At 34.5% G+C, this 25,825-nt stretch overlaps 1 protein-coding gene across 6 annotated transcripts in view; it reads left to right on the top strand.

Annotated features, from left to right (window-relative positions):
- Positions 1-25,825, top strand: part of LOC111062894 (band 4.1-like protein 5) — a 75,315-nt gene that overhangs the window by 14,191 nt on the left and 35,299 nt on the right. For all 6 annotated transcript variants that reach the window (XM_039432366.1, XM_039432371.1, XM_039432387.1 and 3 more), the window contains exon 2: positions 20,427-20,531. In XM_039432366.1, the coding sequence (XP_039288300.1) occupies positions 20,427-20,531 (105 nt within the window). The remainder of the gene's footprint in view (positions 1-20,426; positions 20,532-25,825) is intronic.

The following is a 25,825-nucleotide window of genomic DNA, read 5'->3' on the forward strand; positions in this document are numbered from 1 at the left end:
ACAGTAATATTGAAAAAGATTATCCAATTAAAAAAAGTGTACTGAACAGCCTTTAGAAAAGACAGTGAATTGAACGTCTGGACTCAGATCAATAGAAGACAGAAGATAGTTTATTATAGGTCGAGGATGTTACAGGTTCGCCAGAAATTATTCATATCAATGATATATGAGCTACTGAGGTAGTTTGACCAATGTGCCAGCCAATATCTGGTAGAGATCTGAAGTGATGACAATTATGAAGAGAAGCTTCATTCGTGTGAACTTTAAGCATTTGTTGATGAAATTCTTCTGTTTCAAATAATCAGATTGTCTGTTCAAAGCACAGTTTTTGTTGATTTAGATTGAAGAGGCTCATTTATTGAATAATTTGGTGAATACGAATAAAGTACAATCAGGTTGTAGGGTAGGTGAGCATTAATTTTGTGGTTTTTGCAATATTTTGAACTTCACTGCTGTACTGTAGTTTTTGACAAGAGAAAAATACAGATAGCGCTGAAGTTGTAATTCCCAACAACTGCACTGGATGAAAATAAGGAAAGGGATCGTAGAATTAAAAATAGATTTATTAATTTGTGTGTAAAATGAGAAAGAGATGAATCATTACGAGAAAAGAGAATTGAAGAAACAGAAGAAAATAATAGGTAGATAAGATGCTGCTGGTCTGGCCATGAACATCTATCGATCACCTTTGATCACTGGACAGCCAATGTGTGCTCAGTGCAGTCAGTCGTCGACGTAACCAGCCATCTCTACTCTGCACGCAGCATCTTATCTTTCTGCTCTTTCTTCCCCTTCTTCTATTTCTTCTTCTTTTTCACCTCCTCCCCCTGTTCCTCCTTCTTCTTATTCCTTTTTTTTCGTGTCTCAGTGCTTGGTGATGCTGCACAGTGTTTGCACCAGCAGCAAGATAAACTGCAGAAGGTGAGAGAGAGGCTGGCTGAGGCTGCACCGCCCGCACTCCGCACCCTCCAGCTAGCTTCTCTTGCATTGTTGGTGTGGTCCATTCATCACAGACCAACTCACTGACATCCGACATGCTCGTTGCGTTGAGATGGCAGACAAGGAGCCCAACGACCGTTACTTCGGCTTTATCTCTTTGTGGCAGCGGCGGCCATTCTATGGAAATCCGCTTTTATCGATCTTGATCTGTCTGATTGCTGCTGGTCTGTCTACACCTACATTTCACTCTATGCAAAACTGTGTCTAGGGTTTAGCTTGAGAGTGCTCCTCTATTTTGCAGAAAACTAATAATACTGCTTCATCTAATTAGGTTTGATGAAGGATCTCATTCACACTGAAGAGTTGAAGAGTTATGCAAAACTGTACAGTCTAGAGTGTATCGAACTTAAAGTGCTCCTCTGTTTTGTAGAAAACGAATGATACTGCTTCAACCATTTAGGTCTTGATGTAGGATTTCATGCACACTGGAGAGTTGAAGAGTTAAGTTTATTTGCTCTAATGCTGTGTTAAGATAATATACGTTTAAGTAATCATAGATTAGTTTCAACTCTAAATAAGTTCCGAGATGTAACTTTGTGTCCATGCATATAATGGATATCTATGTTTAAGTTATCATAGATTAGTTTCAACTCTAAATAAGTTGCGAGATTTAACTTTGTGTCCATGCATGTAATGGATATCTATGTTTAAGTTAGGCTATCATAGATTAGTTTCAACTCTAAATAAGTTGCGAGATGTAACTTTGTGTCCTTTCATTCTCAATCTTAGCTTATGCTGATGCGAATCTCTCAGCCTAGCGGTGGATCTTTAACTACGAAAAATTCGATATTTAACCTCTTCTAAAATAAGTTAACACTATTTATTAACAATCCAATGCTTTTCTATAAAAATCATTATGAACAATATATACCGACAAACAATTCAATATCATGTGATTGCGCTGGAATGAGGTAGCCTACTAGAGTTTAGGAGTACAGTAGGTTACATATCTTTTTGCTAATTAAATGTGACGTGTGATGGAAGCCTCATTCTTTTATTGGTCAGGTGACAGCTTGTTGAGTATAGAATGTAATTAACATTGGTTGGGTGGGACCGTTGAACAAAAGTTTTGATGAACTCGCAGTTCTATCCTTATAAAAATCACGTCTTGATAAAATCTCGATCATGAAAGCTCAAATACCATATTATTATAATTATTCTTGTCTGTCTTGCTTGGAAAGTATGAAGTGACGAACTAATGAATGCATCACCTAATTTTCTGCCATTCGACAATGCTGTACAATTCAAGTATACAAGATCTTGAAAAGATAGGTAATATTATGACGATACCCGTATTGTTGCTACAATGACATCGGTATGTCTCAATACGAAAACCTAATATTTTTCAAGCCGTCAATTATACAAATGAAGGTAAATTAGCATTGAATGAGTAAAAATTGCTAAGCTATTGTACAAGGTGCTGTATTTCAACTCAAAAAGAGCTTCTCATCAGACTTGGAACATTCTTCGCTTGATGTAAAACGATGGATATTGTATTACTTTAAAATCCAGTTTCTAGTATTTCATTCAAATTATGAAATTGAATGAACCAAAAATAGGGTTATTTGTCTTTTTTCCCTTAGGGCTACCCTTGAATAAAAATACAAATAGATATCCAAGTACCCTTTTTAAAATTGTCTATTCACAATATGTTTCGGCTATATAATGTCATTATCAAGTTACAGATGGAATTTAATAGAGAATGCATTTATTCAAATGCTAATTAATATATAATTATTATTTAACGAAAATCCTAAATAAATGCTGTAAAATAAAGCCTAAATAAATCACCCCGAAGACTTCTGCTACTGCAGACATTGACAACAGGGGTAACAGCTAGATGGAAAGTCTTCGGGGTGATTTACAACATTTATTTAGGATTTCCGTTAAATAATAATTATCATTATCAAGTCCTTATGTAGCCAAAACATGTGACAAATAATTTCAAAAAGGGCACTTGGATTTCTATTTTTATTTTCATTTATAACATCATTTATTTCTAAAACACCCAGTTTGGTACCTGATTTTGTTGGTTATAGAACATTGTGTAGCTTATTCGCCTTGACTGAATGACAGACCACTGATTGTATTTCTTTGTAATAAATCGACGGTGACGTATGAGCTATGTGTGTGTGCCAAAGCTATTACCGCAGTACAAACGAACGCAATTTTAACGGATGTCTTTCCTTCCAGATTGCATCTTGCAATCTTTCTTGGTGAACGTTTATTTTTCATGGTTCTTGAATCGGTATTATACTGAACATACATTTCGGCGCCGTCTAGAATGTACGCATTAGTGGTGCATTGTGTGTATCTGACGTAGTAAACTGTTGAGGTTGGTTAAGGTCTGTCGTAACATGACTGTGGAACTTTGAAAGATAGGCATGAAAATGTCTGTACAGAGCATCTAGGAATTTTCTATTGATTTTGCATAATAGTGGTCTATTATTTTCCACATACGAGTGTAGTATTATAGAAAGAAAACAAATTGATGCAAAATAGAAATCCTATAAAATTATTGTTACAATTTCTCATTTGTTAAGTAGGCCTACCATACCTTGAAATTTATTTTCCACATACCAGTGTAATATTATAGAAAGAAAACAAATTGATGCAAAATAAAAATCCTATAAAATTATTGTTACAATTTCTCATTTGTTAAGTAGGCCTACCACACCTTGATTTTAAATTGATTTTAATACCACACTTTTTGTAGCTGGTTTGTTCTTGTGTTCAAATGACTGATTGCAAGCTGTTACTGAACGCTTGAAGAAACAGATATGAAATAATCTGACCGTGCTTTTCTATCGTTTTTATGTATATTTCTGAATATTCATTTCAAAAGAAACTGATTCGAGCGAAAGCCATAATAAGGCACAATAGTCTTTCCTTACTTCAATGTAATATTGAATAATAAGATTAGGAAAGACAAGGTGTAAGATTTGACTCTCAATTCGATTAAATTCCTGTCATAATGTGGACTGAATCTTGAATCATAACTTGAATACATAATACATGAATTTAATATAATATTAGTTTTCAATGAGTCCTGTTTCTATTGGAACGATTCTTTGGCAAACATTTTCGAAATTGTTCACTTGAATCACTATGGAGTGGTAGTGATCAAATTAACTATTAACTATGGTGTGTTGGAGTGCTAGGAGATCTCTATCAAGGAATATCCCGTTATAATATCCATATTCTATAATGTTATACATTTCAATTATACCAGTTATAGTCATTGAATACGTCTCCAAGGAATCTTCGAGCTCATTATGTTGCATGGACATTGAAACAACATTTCGATATGATGAACACAGTCCACCCTTCTTGTTGGTATAAATATTATATTCGTCTCTACTGAAGAATCTTCAAGCTCATCTTGTTTAATGGAAATTGAAGCAGCATGTTGGTATGATTTAATATCCTTCTAGTCGAGACCCTGGGTCCCAGGGACCCGGGCAATTTCTGTTTTAGTTATAATTTTGCTTCAGTTTGCTTTACTGTCTATTGTGACCCATGTAAATTCATGTCAGTAGACACTTGAACTTGATGTAGATTGTTAGTGCTCTGTGTCTTGTTGTTTTCGTGAAATGACATTTCTGGGTCCCAAGGACCCAAGGGTCACGACTAACGTAATTTTTATCGTTTTTTTCAAATGCACATTTTTATGCAATAGTGATTTAAGCAGTCAATATGTTTATTTTGAACAGAGAATTCGAAGAATGTACGAATTGACTTCTAGATCTCTATTTCAATGAGATTAGTGATGCTAAAAATAAATTCATAGTTCAAGATAAGAATACTGACCCTGAGTGGGATGATGGTGAAACCAATGAACTTCAGGTGATCCCAGGAATACTAAACCTCCCCTAAAAGTGAACTTTATGAGACCTTATATATTTTTAATGTTTCTAGTAGTGTTACAACATGAAATTGAGGGTAGTGTAAAAACTACCCTAAGAGTGAACTATGACCTTCCAATTTTTTTCCTACTTTCTCCCTAGTAGTGTTGCATGTAAGATCCATCAAAGTCCATTATTCATCACTATAATTTCTTGTTCACTTCATATAAAATAATAACCAAACGTTACTTTTCACTACCCTAAAAATGCAAGGTTTTACAATTTATTTTTATAATTATAATAAAGATCGATTTCTGCTTTGCATAAGTGCTCAATGCGTTCATCAATAACCCTTGGACATATTAGAATCATAGAATAACATTATATCTTGAAATATATTCAATATGAAAGAAGTGGGTTCCTGGACCCAGGGTCACGACTAACGTCAGGAAAAAATACGCTCACGACTAGAAGGTTTAAGAGCCTACTCTTCCAGCTGGTATAAATAAGTTTGTCTCCACTGAAGAATTTTGAAGCTCATTTTGTACCATGGACATTCAAGTGAGATATTGGTATGATGCGCAGAATTCACCCTTCCAGTTGGTATGATATTATGTTTGTCTCCACTGAAGAATCTTGAAGCTCACTTTGTTCCATGTACATTGAAGCAACATGTACAGAGTTGATTACAAAGGCGTTGTAGGCTGGCGAATTGGTGATTGAGATTGGGTTGAACGACTGCAATTACTGCCATCAGCCCGAGTCGCTGAGCTGTGGTGGCTTGGAGCTGGAGATGTGCTCTTCGCCCGGCAGGATGTCCTGTCATCGTTGAGGAAGCGTCGCTTCTTTCCTTCCTTCCGTCGTCTGACAGCGTCACTGGGCTACTCCTTCAACTACTATTGTTTCATTCTTCTTATTCGATCTAAACCTCTTCTGATTCCACTGACTAATCTTCTCTCTTTCTTTCTCATACTGTTTTACATCTCCCTCTTCTTCAGCATTTCCTAAACCCTACTTCCAAACTTATCTTTCTCATACTCCTCGTCTTTTTCTTCTATTCATTTCTTTCTCAATCTCAAGTTCTCTTCATCCCTTTCTTATATCTACTTGTTTCTTCTCCACTTTACTTCTTATCTTTACTACTTCTCACTCCAGTTTTATTCTGTGCTCCCATGTTTATTTCGTCTTGTGTCTCTTCCACCCTCATCTAGCTCTCTATTTCTATTTCTTTTTTTTTGCTGAAGATGCTGTTTGATTTTCCACTGTTTTTGCCTACTTTGTCTTCATAAATTCTCCTCATTCTCATTCATTTTCAAATCATTATTCCTGGACCGAAAATCAAGTGACAGAGCAGTGTGTGATTACATAACCTTATCTTTTGGACAACATTAACATTTTATTAAAATTTTTGGAGAGAAATAGTACAGGCTCAGCCTAGTTTTTCCTCCAATGTCATAATTATATTGTTATGATGTTACGATTATAGTGTTTTATACAATAAATGAATGAATAATGGACAGATCATTCCTTCTCCTACTCTCTCTCTCTCTCTCTCTCTCTCTCTGCCACATCTTCAATCATCCCTTCTCCTGTTTATCTTCCTCCATTGTATTATATTTGTGTAGGTTTTCTCCCCATAGATTCATGTTTTCATTATCCTTATTTCTACTCCCACTTTCCTTGCCTACGACCGTTAGTAGGTAGAATAATAGATAAATAATGAAGAAAACATAGATCAACCTCTTCATATTTTCTTCATGATAATATTTTTACTATAGGCCTATTCCTGACAAAAATTCATTTTTCCTCTTATCTGTATTCTCAATCTTATTCCGTCTGTATTCTCAATTCTAGTATCTGAATAACTCTCTTCTCCATTCTTTTACTACCCTCCCAATTCTCCTATCAGGGTTCTCAAATTGCAAAAGCAATAATATGACGCTACGTCCACATGAACTCTTATTACAATCTTATCTATATTATTTATATTATAAATACATTCATATTACAATCTTATCTATATTATATTGTCCTATATACAATACATCCATATTACAGTCTTATGAAGCTTGATTTGTATGGTAAAATCGTTGTTGCCATCTTCTTAGTGTTGCGAATCCTCTGCAGATTCATGACGCGTTTCTCTGGACGTTTTGCACGCAGGCCGTTGCACTTTTGTCGCCTCCACCTACTCCATCCTCTTCTCCCATCTGTTCTTCTCTTTTATAACGGCAGCGGCAACTAAAATGCGACCAGCACAGCGAGCGTGGGAGGTGGGAGACCGGCGTGACCAAACTGAACGTGTTCCATCCATCCCAAATCTCTTTCTCTTCTCTTCTTCCTCCTCATCCTCCTCCCCATCCTCATCCTACTCTTCCTCCTAATCCTACTCCTCCTCCTCATCCTACTCCTCCTCCTCCTCATCCTCATCCTCCCCTTTATCCTCCTCATCCTTCATATTCTAACTCTTTATCCTCCTCATTTCTTCTTTATCTTTCATCGCATTCGATGCTGCGATTCGTTGCGTTGCTTTTTTACCTTTATCATCTTGTCTCGGGGCGAAATTGCAGTCGTAAGAAATCCCGCGTCTTCGCTGTTGGCAGTGCTGGAGGTTCGTCAGTCGTCACTGTCATTAAGAACCTGCGCATTGCCGGTGTGAATAGGAATCAATTTGTAATTTGGAATGAATTATCCTTCGGCGGTTACAATGTTTATTTCAACTCGATAAGTTTCCGCATGCCATTTCCGTTTCAGTCCGTAGGGAAATCTTGGATGAACTTGACATTTTATTTATGTTTTTCATTTTCCACTCTCGAATTCATTTCGCTGATTTTACTCGAGAAATCACTGAGACACCAATAGTGTCTCCAATGTACACTATTGGTGTTCATAAAACTTCAATATAAGTAGTTTTAAGGCCTATTATATTTTCCCATGAAACTCCACGATATCGTCTTCAACAATGAAACTGATATCTCTGTAACCAGTGTTGAGTATTTAATACATCTTTCAGTTCCCTTCTGATTGACCTGGATCAATCTGGTTGCCTGAGTGGTTTATTAGCAACAATGGAGTCATTTCATCCTCTCTCCAAATATGTAGTCGTTTCCTGAGTTTGATCCAATTCAAAACAATTCACATTCAATCTTTGAAGAGAACTAGCCAAAGACGAATGGCATGATATTATTCAGTGATGTTGATTTACATTAACAATCACAATGGAATCATATCAATCGTGGATAGTTTCTCCATTGTCGTCACCAATCATTATATCATTTTATTTATTGTATTGACCTTCAACATATCATTATGAAAATCAACCAGCTATTGAAATTCATTTCTTAATCAGCCGTACTTCAAATTCCATTCCATCCCACGCTATTCTTTCCTACTTCATTCACCACCTATTTTGAACCTCCTATTCAATTTATGAATAAAGTGAATTGAAATTGAATCGAATTGAATTACCAGTTTTTGCCATTTTCCACTGTTTATTCATATTCTCATAATAGTCCTATATTTTAATTGACCGAACTATGTTTTAACTCGGATTTTCTTTTGTCTGTCTGTCTGTATGTATGTATGTAACGCAATTACGGCCAAACGCGTTGATAGAATTCTATGAGACTTGACAGAAATATTCCTTTTTCAACTGCGCGTCGATGTTTACACAAGGTTTTCTTGAAATTTTGCATTTCAAGGATAATATGGAAAGAAAGGGAATTCCTCCATACTCCGATATCACTATTATATCATCTACTCTGAAGATAGGATTATAGAATTATTCATTATCAATCAGCTGACAAGTGATTAGGCAGATGTCTGGAGAAGCCAGTCTATTTTTGTATTTCTATAAGGTCTATAGTTCCAATCAAAGACCTTAAAGAGGTATGCATCTTTATAAGGTCTTTGGTTTCAATATTTTGTTTTGCAGTCATGGTATTATTATGCGTGCCCATCAGTATCAATATTCTCTCATTTGAAAAAACTAATTTAATAGGTGATTAAAAATAATCTAATAAACGAAATAATGCTGAAGAAATTATAATATTATTGATAGTAAAAAATTAATTTTCATCAGATGGAAATATTATCACGGAACTGGATGAATTATAACATATGGAATACAAATTCAAACGTGAAAATGTAACATTTAAAACAGGTGACATGAGGTACTTGTGGATGAGAAAACTGCGTGAGGTCTACTGTTCACAGAACTACTAGTATTCATGTTTCTTAACCTTGCTTCCATACAAGACCTACTGTAGTAAGCTCACGACATTGCTCTGAGTATGCTTATATAATGAGAATAGAAATTGAGAAATTTATAGGTTTGAAGTTTTTTGACCAACATTGTTGTGATCGGTGTTGGTTTTGTTGCTTTCATTATCATTCAAATAAGATGCTGTTTTTAACCTTGATATTATGGCGGGAGGTACTTGAGTCGGAACAGTGTCTATCGGGTGAGCCGGCTGGTTTGATTGGAACCGAGTGGTTCTGCTGCTGGAGCATGCGCATGCGTGTGCGTTCAGACAGGGTTCAAGGGGAACCAGCAGTGACACAGGGGGGACCAGGGGGGCAGAGCCCCTGCCTGGGGGCAACACGCGACTCGATCGGTAGAGCACGAGCTTCTCTCCGTTTGAAAACCGCTCGGGAAAGGGATTGTTGTACCTCTTTCTTCTTCTCCGTACTATTTCAGGTCCTTTCTCCTACCACCCACTTCGCTCCAAATAAATATCTCTTGTGTTCTCTGGTCCTAGTCATGGGAGAAAATAGTCCAAAATATCTCCTTATCGAAGTATTTATCTAGAAATTCAATCTTCTCAAATTACTTGGATCTTGTTTCATAAGATTTGATGTAACAAAACGTGATCGCTCTCACTAAAATTTATAACATAAGAAGCAACTCTCATAAAAAAAACAGTAACATACTTGTTTAGAAATATAAAAATATGATTACAGGAAAGTGGAATATGTATCACTCAACGTTGATTAAATAACAGTGTATTTATTATTATCAAAAAGTTTGATAATTTCGCGCTGCGAGATGTCATTGATTTAGTGAACATTGATTAGTTTTTTATATCCTAAAGTTTTTTATATTAACTTTTCTCAATACTGTAGTTGATCTTACTCTTTCCATAATTTGGAGGCTATTGAACAACTTCAACACATTGATTATCGATATTTTGTCTTAAATAATATTTCCACTCAACTGTCGTTGTATTTTGATTTAAATCAGTAAAGCTGGGTTTACACCAAAGTTATTAACAAAATGTTAATAACTCAATCCTTATAGATTCTATTAGATTGAACGAAACTTGACAAACACATATGTTCATCATGTGTATGATAAGTTATGTTCAATCTAATAGAATCTATAAGTATTAAGTCATTAACATTATTTGTTAATAACTTTGGTGTAAACGCAGCTTAATGATGCAACTTCAACACATATTATTTATAGGTATGATAATTGATTTATAGGTATTTTAATTGTCTTAGATAATATTTCCACTCAACTGTCATTGTATTTAGATTTGAATCAGTAATGATGAGCACTGATAAATGCTCATCATTACATAGGCCTACTTTTGAGTAAGCCTACACTATTGCGATTTCATCATCTTGAATTGAACTGTATTTTCGTGGTTTGCGTCAAAGGTAAATGAGTTGCATTTGGAAGTGGACAAGAAACAGACCAAAGTGCGCATTTGCGCTTGAGAAAGTTGAAATCTGCCACATACAAGGCTGAAGCCTGATACTATTACTGAACAATATTCAGAGCACGCCCAAATTTGCAGACCCAAATATTACGCAATGATATCTGGTGTGGCGTACTGTGGTCACCCACGCCATCAAGCCAATGCAAGTACAACCTTTCACTAGCCTCCACTGCACGATAATTCCACGTTCAAAATGACATAATGACATCCAAGTGCTCTCTGCTTATTACCTACCGGATCTCCAGTTATATGTTCACGTTTTGAATTCAGTTTTCAACCCACTTGTAACCTGTGTTTACTTCTGAGACCTTTACACACTGCCAAATTGTTCGCTCTAGTCACGTTCATGATACTTTCCTGCACAATCACTGCAATTTAGAAAATATTGTTAATCATTACGTGATCTCTGGTCTCATGACCTCACCTTGGCTTTTACAGTGACAGTACTGTTTCACTGCTTGTTAACTTCTGCTAAATGATGGGTGTGGTGCTTCAGATGTTCGCTCCATCAGTAAACTTATTGGAGTGCGTCTTTGGCTCTGTCAATATCTAAAAGACACAAATACTCTGTCGAAATTCAATTTACTGGTAAATTGATAGCAACGCAACCAAGAATAAATTCAGAGAGTCTTAGAAGTTTTTTAGGGATTTTTTACTGACATCCTAACGTCACAGAATGCTTCCAATCGCATAACTTAGGATTGATGAACCTTCCTTTGAACTTTTATCAAATTAAGAATAGAAGCCGTTTTGGGCTGTAGCCTGTGGTATAACTTCCTGAAAGTTGTGGATGATTGAATAATGATAGTAATAATAACAAAAAAATATGAACACAAAAGATCATCCTTATATTATGTATTTCAAAATGTGAATAATAATAATAATAAAAACGTTTTATTGTCAAAAAACAATGTATAAAAGAGAAGGATAATTAATAATCTAGACTCTAAGCTAATATAATAAAAATTGATAAAACTTATGATTATTATATACATTTTATGATAATATACATAATATTATATTATATTTGATGTTATTGTCCCTTTGACAATAATCACTCTCATGCAAGGGAAGCTTTTCTGTACGCATGGAGGAGTTGCTGCAGACCGAGAAACTCTGTTTTAGTGAAAAAATCAATCATCAAATACCTAACAGCCTACTAATAATTTATCAAGTAATTCCAACTAAGAAAGAAATTATAAGGGTTTATACTATTAAATTAAGGAGATATAAAAAACAATACAATAAATAATTAATAAGTTGAAAGCTCTCAACGAAAGAAATATTAAAGTAAAATAGCTTTTAGAATTTAGAAATGTGAACTGAACTTGGGCAATTCAGAATTATTATTATTGAGCAATTATTATTATTCTTTTACGTCTGTATTACTATTTCCACACACCATGTTTAAACTATTTTCATTTTCAAAAAATACATATCTCATAAAAACCCATACATTTTTCATGATCACCCATTCATTTGAGTTTGTTGAAATCTACAAGAAATGAAAAAAGAAACAGAATTTAAATGAATCCGTGCGAATAAAATGCCTATTATAAAAGATTAATTTACATTATTCCTGTTAAGGGTTATAAATTCACCATTCTTTGCCATTAATGGCATTTCTAAATTTCCTCTTTCGAAATAGTGAGGGAAATCCTTTCAACTTTCTTTTATCTTGTTAGTAGGTCAATGATAGGAAGACAATTAATTGTGACTGAATACGTATTTCGTACATGGTCAACTCCAATGCTCAAATCGTCATCTCCGGAAATTGTTTAATGACACGCTGAGATGAGAATGAGCTTTTTGGTTTGCTAATTATGATGTAGAAAATTCCATTTTCCTACAGTTACGTTGAAAAGTGGCCATTGCTGCACTGATTACAGAACGCAAAGAATCACTTTTCCGCTCTAGTGCGGGAAAAATTTTTCTGCACTCCAGATTTGCAACATGGCAACGCAAAATACTTAGTAGGTTATATGGAGCAACAGTGCAGCAAAATCAAAATGAAGTTGGTAACAGTGACTGGGCTGCTATAGTGAGCAGAGGTGCAACGAAGCACAACGCGCTAATTATTATTCATTATATATTATAACCAAGGACAACGAGGACTTTAGGATTTTAGGATTAAGGTTCTTATCAATAATAAAATTACACAGAAAAACATTTGATGGATTTCAGGCAATTTTACCCATAATTACCCACTTTTCATATTCAATGGTAACTGTAGGAAAAACTTAATGTGAAATACGTGCGCAAAGTTCCTCTGCTGCACTCAAGAAACCATTCCGCCCTCGCCTACGGCTCGGGCGTAAACGTTTCTTTCGGTGCAGCAAACTGTCACTTTGCGCACTAGTTGCACAAATAACTATTTCCTTGTCGCTACGTTGATTTCACACCAATACTCTCTACACTCAGTATTCTTTTTAATCCTTTTCATATTTTCTTTTCACAGAGTATAATTGAGCTTGGAGAGAACAAGTTGGTGGCTAAAGTGCACGTCCAGTGCCAAAATACCTGTCATCAAATTTTTGGTTGGGATCGATTTAGTATGTTATTTTGAGCACAAAATCACAAAAATTAAACGGCAGTCCCTATTGTTTTTAAAATAAACTAAGTTCAAAGTAGCACAACTTTACATGCATTTAACCTATAAGTAACAACCATAAGTAGCTAAGGTTAGGAAAAGCTTTAGGTTAGGAAAGCTTAGGTTAGGAAAACTCAGATTAGGAATATCATAAGTTGATGATTTCAATAATCAAAATGGCTGCTACTCGTAGGTTAAATGCATGTAAAATTGTGCTACTTTGAACCTAGTTTATTTTAAAAACAATAGTGACCGCCGTTTAATTTTTGTGCTCAAAATAACTTACTAAATCGATCCCAACCAAAAATTTGATGACAGGTATGTTGACACTGGACGTGCACTTACACCCAAGTTGGTTTGATCAATAACTTCACCACCGTTCTAGTAGAATGTAGTATCACATAATTAGATTTTGTACTCTGTTTATAGCATATCATGAAGAAAAATATAAGTTTAGAGCATTCAATATAGATTCTCAATTGGCTCTGATGAATAAACAAAAAACTGGTGGATTTTTAATTCTCAAATATCGGGGCACCGAGCTTCGCTCGTTATTTATTTATTGACTTTTGATAAACCGAACACAATTCTTTAAAATGATTGAGGAATTACTAACAGGCACAGTCCAAAACTGTTTCTTTCCCGAATTTTGATTTATACATTATAAATAGTCCAGAAAGTAGGTTTTGTTCCATACACTTGAATTCAGGTTCAATTTTCTGTTCAAACATTTGAAAACAAACAATTTATAATTTAGATTATATACAAATCAAATTGAATAACAAAATAACACTCACTAATCACTTGAAATTGTCAAATAATGACCAATTTTGAAAATTATGATATACTCTAGTTTAGGAGGATTATCATGTCATGTCAACAAATCAGATTATGTTGATCAAATCGATTAAACTGTCTAGCTAGATAAAATTTCTCGCTGATTGATTATGATTACACAGCTGGAAATAATTCTGTCTCTCTCCCACACAGGCGCACGCATCTTCTGTTATCGAGAGACGACGAAATTATCATCTGTTTTCCAAGGATGAATTTATTATCCTTTTAATGTCGTTCAGCAAGTTTTCCAAAGAATGAGACCTATTGCAATCGAATCTTTATATCATAAACCTACTATTTTCCAAATTTCGTGAAAATCGTTAGAGCCGTTTTCGAGATCCGTAAAACATAAATAACCAGATATATAAATACAGAAAATGCTCGCTTAATATAATAGGATTAGCTCATGAATAAACCAAACTGGTGGATTTTCTAAATCATTTAAAAATTAGATGATTAGATGAACTTCTGAATGGTGCCTACATCAGGACAATTTAATGAGAAAAGACTTGGATGGTCTCGTCACGGAGTAATGGGCATTTCCTTATTCCGTGGTCTAGTCTAGGCTCACTTAGGTTGAAAATTCTTGATATCTGTTGATAAGCTATCTCTTTATAACCTATGTATTTAGTCTTGCATATCATGCGGGTTCAAACAGCTACTATCTTGATTGACATTTTCCAGTAACCACCCCCTATCAAGCAAGTTTGTATGCTCTGATGCATGTCAGAAAGAACAGCTGGCCTATGTCGAGCCTTTAATGTCCTGTTTTTGTTTTACGGAGACTACGTTCGTTACAAGATTACGGCATTGACGAAAGATGAGACACTGGATTAACTAATGTTCAGCCCTCTTGAACAAACCCTCTATACGAGTTTGAAGCCCTATTAGTGCCCACGTGCTCCACTTCGTTGATGGACCTTACAACTAAATTCTCTTCTAGTTGTATTATCCATGACAAATGATTTTATTTCTATCGAACATTTTTCTAAAACAGTATAGTAGTTTAACTTTCTGAGTCAGTAGTTTAAAATGTGATCAATATCATTCCAATGAGTCTTTCTTGTCACCGAAGTTCCTAATACAAGTATTTCAAAAACTGAGATGTCATAATATTGAGTATATCATGATCATGATATAAATAATAATAATAATAATATCGAGTGACCTGGCTGGCTCAGGTCTGGTGTCAGAGTTTTCAGGTCGCAACTGATCATGATTATTGTGTATATGTTCTACAACATTTGTTCCAAATTATACATTTTCAAGCAAAAGTAAACATTTACTCATCCATATTCGGGGACCTGAGTCTCAATACCAATTCTTTATCAAGGAAACACAAACTTTTTTTCACAATTGGAACTTCAATTTAACCACCCCATGATGTTAACCTGTGCCTTTTGAATCAAATAAAAATTGGAAATATTTCAATAATTAGTAAACTATAAATTGTTATGGATCCAATAACTGATAGAATGTTTTCTGTCGGTTTCTATAACAAAAAGAGGTGGTGACGTAAATTGATAATTCTGCTAGTAAGGCTTCTTCAGTAGTAGGCTTCGAGAAGACGTCAATAAAGGCCTTTTATATTGTGTGAAAGGCTGTTCTGCGAATATTACCCCATCTATTCATTTATTCTGTCCCTCTTCTCCCGTACAATCATGTGACTGTCGATCAATGTCTGGATTTCTATAGTGCCAGGTACAGAATAGAGTAAGTCAACAATCTACAAACTTTCGACATTGTGTATCGTGGTAAGCTTTGACTGCAAAATTTGAACAACGGACATACTAAAGATTGAAAAGTATTTGAATATTTAATAACGTTTAACGAAATTCCAAATTAGCTGCTTTCATCTTCTTTCCTGCTGTATTTGGATATTGATTTTCAAGGATGTATAACAGCGGGTTACCCACCATTGTCTCATGTTTAATCATATTATCGATTATTTTCCAATATGGTATAAATTCAAAATATTCTTGATACTTCAAAAGCCAAATTCATCACGTTTTTGAATTTCAATTCAATTTTTGAGTTTCATCGAAAAGTCAATAGATTTATTGCCAAAAGTTCTTATTATTTCTGAATTCTCTCCATGTTTTCATAAGGTGCGAACAGAACGAGTAGATGCCACTAAACAGCTAGCAATGATGAAAACATTTTGGCTCCGTTGCATAAAAGCCTGTTAAATTTTAATCATGATTAAATTATACGAGAATCAATCACAAAAACTTATCAGAGAAGCCTTTTCCTCATAAAACCTTCTCTCATACTCTGGAATTTAATCATGGTTAAAATTTAACAGGCCTTTGTGCATCTGGCCCCAAGGGTCATTGACTTGGATTTATAAAAATAGTTATTTAGCGAGCTGAAATCTACATTTTATCAATCTCGCCGATCTGTCCTTACTCATAGTATTGCAATGATCATTTTATACTTTCAGCTGTGTGGAAATTATCTTATAATTAGAACAATAATATAATAAAGTTTTACATAACTCATAATGAGTAAATAGTGTCATTCATGTGATTGACATGAAAAACGTGTATGTAGTTTGTTCAAAACTACATCGATAGGTGTGTTAAATTGATTGGAGGAGAAAATGTATGATTCGCAACGCAGAATTCTGCATCGAGATCGAGGAATTCGGGTTACTCACATTCCTATCATACGTGAATGTGTACTCTTACTGGCTAGAACACAGACGATAGTATTGCGTGCGTTTCTCTAGACGTGTCACGTGATAGATTAGCATAATCTGGCTGAAGCCACTGACAGACATCGGTTGACGAGGAGGTGCCTCTAGCCAAGGTCTCTCTCACTCCAACCACCAGCTGCTATGCTAAAACCATAGATATACGAATTTAGCTGTACACATGCTTGTTCAAGTATACGTATATTTGTGGACCGTGGCCGCAGCAATCACCTGGAAAGATGTGGAGATGCTGGACAGTGTATACTTTGGTATATAGATATATTATTTGATAGCTTTTAAAGTTGGGTTGGCCAGTATGACCCACTTGGCTTCTCTCTACTGACTGACCCCTTCTCCCATTTCTCTCTGTCTCTCTCTCTCTCTCTCTCTCTCCGGCTTTTGGGTATGAAAAAGTCTCTCATTTATCTCTGTCTTTCTCTCCAGCTGTTGGGTATGAACAAACTTGGTACCCACTTCTTTCGGGGTCCTTGCTCTTGGCCTTTACATTTGAGGCTCCGCAAAGGATCATTGCCGATCCGGTGACTTACTTCCGTTCGCAGCTTCCATTTTTTTGCTCTTGTCTGTCCGCTGTGCTGATTTCTGAGCTGAATGTTTGGAATGCTGTTGTCTTGATTTGTGTGTTCTAGAATGTGGTTAGCACTGTTTACACCCAGAAAGCTATCGAAGCATGATCGGCTTCATACAACTCTATACCCTACCTATCCTTCAATCTCATAATACTATCATAGAGAAACAATAGCGTGAGTAGATATCCCATGGTATAGGGTGTTTATGTCGCAACTTTTACTGTTATCTCAAGCCGATTACTGTTGATTATTGTCGATTTTTACTGTTTTGTTGGGGTGAGAGTGTATGAACGGCACAATATGAGAGACTACCAGCATCATACAGCTTCAAGGGAAAGAACTACGTGGACTATCGGCTTGAGATAACAGTAAAAGTTGCGACATAAACGCCCTATACCATGGGATATCTACTCACGCTATTGTTTCTCTATGATACTATTTATCTATTCATTTATGGGAAAAAATTAGCAGATTAAAAAAACAAGTGCTACCCTAGTTTAGAACTTCTTCTATTTCTTAATTGAGTCTAATATAATGTCCAAAGTATGATTCAGTTCACATTACAGCACAATTTCACTTCAAAATGAATAACCTGTGTAAACTATACAGGGTGATTCATAATTATGGTAAAATAATTCAATACGTGATAGTAGAGGTAAAAATAAGAATAAAAGTTCTTATAAACATATATCCATAAACGCTTCATTAGCGAGCTATACAGGGTGAAAGATTTCGCCCGGAATTCAGTTCCTCTGGTGAAATACACCGATGCTGAATTGTTTGGGGACTAGTTTTTGAAAAACTTATGCTGGATTCATATGGAAAAATATCTGAAAAATTGAAACTGTCTGAAACAGATTCTTTGATAGCCAAAGAGCATATTTATGCAGGCAGACCCCGATCTACTAAGAATGTTGAGTTAGAAGAACAAGTTCTTAATGAAATTTATGAACATCCCGAGAAGAACACAAGAGAATTGTCAGTGTAGTTTAATGTCAATCAATCTATTATTTGGAGGATACTAAAAGAGCAACAATTACATCCATACCACCTCCAGAAAGTTCATACTCTATTGCCACGAGACTGTATTCCCTGTGATGGTATTTGCCGATGGTTTTTAGTAAAACTTGTTCACCTAAACTTTTTAACAACCGTTTTATTCACCAACGAGGCACACTTTACAAGAACAGCTATCGTTAACGTCCACAACTAACATATTTGGGCAGCTGAGAATCCTCATGCCATCAATCCTAATCTTCCACAATATCAGTTTTCAGTAAACATTCGGGCAGGAATCATAGGAGATCATCTACTTCTGTTCGAGCTTCCTCCCAGGCTTAATGGCATAATCTACCAGTCTTTTGGTATAAGTTTAATGTCATTTAGATATGCTACTTTCATATAAAGAAAAAACTTTTCATAAAAAACCGAATATTTTATTTGCAATCAGCTACAACTTATTAGTTCTCTCCTCATAAAACAGCAAATTTTTGTGGTGTAATGTACTACATAAGAATACATTTTATCCAACTTTTATTTGAATTTAGTTTACACAGCTTACATCATCGTTTTCAGAATTAAATTCTCTACAATTTTTATTGCAAAAAATTATTTGTTTACTGGTCATTAAAGAAAGTTATTGGGCATCAAACGTAGAAGTCTGTGTTTTTCTACCTAGATTTTTTGCATATTTCAACTTTTTTCTCAAAAACTACTCACACTACAGCTTCCAGACTAGTTTTATTCAATTTTTCAGATATTTTTCCATATGAATCCAGCATAAGTTTTTCAAAAACTAGTCCCCAAACAATTCAGCATCGGTGTATTTCACCAGAGGAACTGAATTCCGGGCGAAATCTTTCACCCTGTATAGCTCGCTAATGAAGCGTTTATGGATATATGTTTATAAGAACTTTTATTCTTATTTTCACCTCTACTATCACGTATTGAATTATTTTACCATAATTATGAATCACCCTGTATACTGTAATTTTTATTTCCTCCTGTTGGGAATGTTGTTGAAGATTCTACTATAACATTGCTAATAAATCTGCGATAATTGAATGTGAATTAGATTGAAAATAACATTTTGGGCTCTATTCAGTACTGTATTCGGAAAATAATTGAGTAAGGATCTAGCAAATAGTATGACAAGAAGTTGTGAAGACATGCAAAGCAAAGATGGTTGGAAGTAACGTTCCAAGGGCAAAGCGCTTGAGGGCTGCATGTGACACCATTTACATTGGAATGCAGAAATACAGTAATGAGAGCTCCAGATTAAATGTAGTGTAGAATATGTATTCTAGTTACTTGGTGTACTGTGCTATAAGCTTCTCAAGCTTCGTTTACACCAAAGTCATTAACAAAATTTTAATAGCTTAATCTTTATAGACTCTATTAGATTGAACATAACTTATCATACACATGATGAACATATGTGTTTGTCAAGTTCCGTTCAATCTAATAGAATCTATAACGATTAAGTTATTAACATCTTGTTAATAACGTTGGTATAAACGCAGCTTAAAACTGATTGTACTGTAGTTTTGCACTTTATGTGTTGTTGTAATGCATTCAATTGTCAATGAAGTTTTGAGACTTTTTCCTGTTCATAATTCCAATCCAACATCTACATTCACATTGCAAACCTATTTCTATTGATGTTGGATATTATTCTGTGTAAATCTCGATTATTTGAAGGGAAATAAAAATGTTTTGTAGTATTTTAACTTATTCACAATGCTATTTTAAATAGTGCCGTTCTCAAAGGTTCACAAGTTGAATCAAATTCTCACTAATTAATTTACTTTACTACTTACTGAACTTTTTATCCCTCCATTTTATCAAAATTATGGAGCTTTTACATTATTATTTAAGGACAGTTCATCATAATATAAGTTTAAATGGAGATTGATCAACTGTTTAGTTAAACCAGAAATGAAACACATTATAATAAATGTGGTCATTCCTTCTAGTAAACACAGATAAGCGTTGAAACTAGATAGTGCATATGACCCTCAGTCAAATAACATGATATTATTCTATATTCTCGACTATATTTTTTGGTTATTTGGAGAAATTTTTTATCCTCTTCCACTGAAAACTATAATTACACAAATCTCATTGTTCTCTCTTTATTTTTTACAGAAAAAGGCAGTCGGCAGCGACCTCTACGAGCAAGTTTTTTACTCCCTTGATCTCATTGAAAAAGATTACTTTGGATTACAGTACACAGACGCCAACAATGTACAGGTAACCATCACTCTCTTTACAACCGTCTTCTTCCTTATTTTTACATTTGTATCTCTTCTCTTCTTCACTCCACAATCCTCAGCTCCATTATTGCACCACGTGTTGAGCTGGAATTGTATTTAAGATGGAATAAATTACACAGCACTTTGGCATTACACTTGGAAATAGCGCGCGGATTACATTGTTCTTGCCAGCGAGGTAACTCAGTTAAGATCATTAAATTCAACTACTAGCCAAGCCACACTGGCTGCACTGCAGAGGCTTTGTGGCTGTAGCTGGGTTTGGTTGGGTTGGCGTGGCTCTCTGTTCGAGTCGAAGCTGGAGTAGCCTCAATTTATTCCGCTCATCAAATTATCACTTACTGGAGATTGGATTTTATTGTTCGGAACTGCAATTTCACTGTCGAAAAATTTCGATTTGAAAAAGGAAATCAATGTCTAGAAGAATCATAACTGGACTTCAATTGGATTTTTGTCTATTATTGTAGAAAAAAGTAAGTCGAAAGCTGCTCTGTATTCAAATCTAGATTCAGATTCTGAGTATGTTTCAAAATTTAAGCTGATTACCGTTTTACAAAATACAGTACAATAATAATTCGAATTTCAGGGTTATTAAAATACAGATAATTTGGAGAAAATCATTAACTATAAATATCAAAGTATAGAAATTTGACACGGAAAATCAATTATTTATGGAATAATTGTTTTTTCATACTAGTTGAATAATAATAATTTTATTCAACTAGTATTAAGAGATTTATATCCTCTAGTGATCTATATTGAACAAAATCAATAAAAGTTGTCATTGGAATACATAGAATTAATTTGAGCCCAGTTCCAGTGTCTTTCAAGCTATCATTAACTTGTATTTTTAATTTAATTAATCTAAAGTTCAGAGTAATTTTGATAATTACTGACATTTGATATTCATTACGTTCGAATTGTTAGTTCAAGAGTTTTGTTGTTTTAATAATCAATTGAGTTGAAATAATACTTCTAAAAAGGTGCTTACTTTTCCTTTATCAAAATTTTAAATATGGGTTTTGCTGAGGATGATCACCACGTTAGTCCCAGCCTGTTGCGTGAGTAATTAAAGGGATGATAATGAGAGATAAATAGATTTGGTTTCAGGTGGGTTCCAAAACACTGTCTAGAGTATCTCATTACAGTATGTAAGCAAACCTGTACACTTCTAATGGTAGAATTTTAATGTTCGCTACCTTTCTAATATTATGTCAATTAGATTTGGAAGGATTTTGTCTACAAGGACAGCCACTGCACAGTATGCATATAAACCTCTTTATAGTCTAAAAAAACTCATTATGCGATTAGTTGAATAGTGAGGAATTTTTTTTTTTCAAAAATAGCAGCCAATCATCAATAAATGAGATTGATAACTCTATCAAATGTGTTTTCTCTTCCTGTCAATTATCATCCACACTCCAGTAATTAGTCAGTTTCCCAGAAGGATTATATTTTGTCGTCTTTTGTCTTTTTCGAATTCTCTTGATTGTTGTACAAATTAACTTTGACTACTTGCAACTGGAATTGGGCACGTGAGAACTTGATAAGAAGCCTCCCACTTCTATTCTTTATAAAAAGTCACACAAGTTTCAAGTTCCTCTTCATTTTTATAATAAATATTTACTTGATGATTCACCATGGTAATTGAAATTAAATTCAAATGCAACAAGGCTGAGCCCGTGCGATGCAAAGCGCAGCCAGCTTTCAACTGTGACTAAGTTTCCAAGCAGTTCTAAAAAAATCGGTGGTTGGAGCCGTGTGTATTTTAAAATTATTTTCCATTTTTGACCCAATAATAAACAAAACATTTTCGAATAATACTAGTGAAGCGTTCCAAACGTTTTTAAGCTGAACTGTATTGTTACAATCCGCATAGAAATGATGTGGTGTATTTTAACATCTACAGTTACATATTATGTAACTGCAGTTAAGGCTAGGCGCACACCAGTTAGTCAAGACAAGACAAGACATGATCAGACACGTTCAGTCACAATACTTCACATAGTTGCTTATGAAGACATGTCTAATTGCAATGACTAATCAGTGTGAGTTGCGTCACAAGCAGCTATGTGAAGTATTGTGACTAAATGTGTCTGATTATGTATTGTCTTGTCTTGAATATCTGGTATGCGCCTAGCCTAATAATATTATTTAATGTCAATAGAATGCAGTTATCAGTGATATCCTAATAATATTATTTAATGACAATAAAATGCAGTTATTAGTGATAAATAATGTATAATATATAGTATTTATCACTGATAATTGCATTTTATTTACAAATGAATACAATACAATATACAATACAAATAAATTTTATTTCCATTAATATACAAATAAACAATCTAATCAATAAAATGTACATAATATTCAAATATACAATATATGAGATTTACTACAAATATAAATAAATTGCTTTTTTTCGGAAATTAACCTACTCAACTATGGGAAATCCATGTTCTAGAGCAGGTGTAGTAATAATACAATTAAATTTAGAGTGGGGGTGCAAATACATTGGGTAAGTGAGCTCACATATTGTTCGAAATTATGTTTTCTATATTATGTCTTCCAGTTGTTGTGATCCAGTTTTTCTATTATCTTGATGTGTACAGGAAGTAAATTGTGGAGTTTTGGCCCTAGGTGGTATAAATTAAATGATTTAATATGATTAAGAGTTGTTGAATTCATTATTACTTCACTTCAAATTTATTTGTATTATTTGAAGAAATATTTTATTTCAGGGATTCACTATGTGAATCTCCACCCTTTTTAGGCTTTTCAACTTCAACTCCATTATCAATTTATCTACACATGACGTTTGTTTATAACATTTGTAATGTTCGATGACAAGAATAAAGATTATTATTATTATTAATGAACTCATATTGATTATTTGTCAGTTGAAGGTGTGTCCTTTTATAAAAGCGAGTTGTTCCTAATCTTATCTAATTATTGAATTTCCTTGACTGTTCCATGTTGACATAATAACTTACGAGCTACTTGTGAGATTTCAAGAGCTCTAAATCTGCCAAGTAGGTAAATAGTTCCTTCTATACCAGAATAGGAAAACACGTTGTGATATTGTTCACAAATATCACTTTGGTTCAGCTTGTATATTATCTTTCGAATTGTTTTTTTTAAGTTCAGCTTGATACTTCAATGTTCAATCAAGTATTCAAACTTCAACTTGCATTACTTTGGTTTGGCTTTTATATTATCTTATGAATTGTTTTTTGAAGTTCAGCTTGAAACGTTAATGTTTAATCAAGTATTCAAACTTCAACTTAGATAATATATAGGATGTAGAAAAGCATTTAACGTTACTCCTCATTGAACGGTATCAGTAAATGTCAATATTAATGATCTTGGGGGAAAAGTTTTAACTAAGGCCATTCAACACCTAATTGTAAACTCTTATATACGAGTGGTTTCTGCCAAATCATTCGAAAACTATTCCAACACAAATTACTTCTGTGCTCATAGATATGCTACCATAGAGTAAAGATAAAGAACAATTTCTCTATGATGCTACTTGTCCAGGAAATTCTCTCACCATTCTCATTAATAAGGTGATTAAGAAGTGATCATATATAGTAGTGAAACTGTACAAAGTAATGGGCTTTCAAATAACCAATCAACCGCCAATTTGAATAGTGAGCTCTAATGCCCGGTCTACACGACAACGATATTAGCTCAAACCTGCCAGTTTTGCGCTAAGTTTGCGTCGTATAGACGGGAGATCGTTGTAAATTTCTGAGGTTTGAAGGTTTGTGCTTTCTTTGATCAATCTCAGCCAGGTTTGCGTCAATTTTTCTAGGAAACGATTATGTCTCATCTATCCATCAAAACCTAAATCGCTTCAAAATTAAGATAGAGAATTCGCGATTTCAGATTCGGATTCAGCACCCTCAAATTTAATATGTACGAGGTCAATTCTCAAAAATACTCGAAAACAAGGAAGATTTTTTAATGGATAATAATATCTTGAAGTTGCTTTCCATGACGAAACACTATATAATAACTTTGTTGAAGTTCTGACACTGTGTTACTAGTAGATATTTGAAAAACACCTACTTTTTTGGAGTCTTGAGGAATGCATTTCACTCCTGAAGAGGAGCTTCATCAGCCTCGGGCTTCATTAGGCTGATGAAGCTCCTCTTCAGGAGTGAAATGCATTCCTCAAGACTCCAAAAAAGTAAGTGTTTTTTTTCAAGTAAGTGTCAGAACTTCAACAAAGTTAATAATATATTATTCACTCTATAGTAATGTAATAGATATAGTTATTCACTCTTTACTTGATAAGCAGTATTCTTGATTATTATTATTATTGAGAAGGAGGAGAAGTGGGAGAAGGAGGAGTAGGAGGAGGAGGAGGAGTAGGAGGAGTGGTGGGGGGTTGAGGAGGTGGTGGAGATGGCGGAGGAGGTCGAGGAGGAGGAGGAGGAGGCTTGAGTTACTATTCATCTCAAGTTTATAAACACTTCAAAGACTTCGTATTGAATTTATATATAGTTTCGTTTATAATACAGGTTTGTGTTAAAGTTGGTGTCCTGTGAACAGAGGTTTGAGCAAACTTGTCTCAAAGCCAGATTTGCGTAAACCTGGCTCTGAGCCAAGTTTGCGCAAATATCGTTGTAGTGTAGACCCGGCATATGCTGCTACTTGTCCAGGAAATTTTCTCACTATTCTCATTAATAAGATGATTAAGAAGTAATCATGTATAGTAGTGATACTGTACAAAGTAATGGGCTTTCAAATAACCAATCAACCGCCAATTTGAATAGTGAGCTCTAACTTCAGATAGATAATTAAGCCAATCATAAAGTTGATTAGTTCAAGTAATAAATCGGAATGTAGGTGAGGGCCACTGCTTATATGCACCAATCAGCAATCGCAGAATCCTTCAATCTGATATACGAAGATTAGGTAGACATTGGTATTGGGTGATTGCATATTTTGATCATTCAGACATAATTCTGATTATCCTGCAACCTGGAAGTGAATTAAGACATTTGCGGTCATCTCAAACGCAGTATCCTTCCAATATACAGTACCTGCCTCTTACCCACTTACATTATTTTTTTCATCCATCATTGAAGTTTGTCGTAGTTCCACATGTAGTATACGGCACTTGATATTTTAAGGTACACTTCGGTACACTTCTTTATTTTAATTGGATAATCTTTTTCAATATAATTGTTAAGATCATTATAAGAGTGAGAAAAAGTGGCAACTGAAATTTTCAAGTGGTCTAATAAGCGAGTTATGGAA

This window comes from Nilaparvata lugens, chromosome 1 (assembly GCF_014356525.2).
Source record: "Nilaparvata lugens isolate BPH chromosome 1, ASM1435652v1, whole genome shotgun sequence".
NCBI lineage: Eukaryota > Metazoa > Arthropoda > Insecta > Hemiptera > Delphacidae > Nilaparvata > Nilaparvata lugens.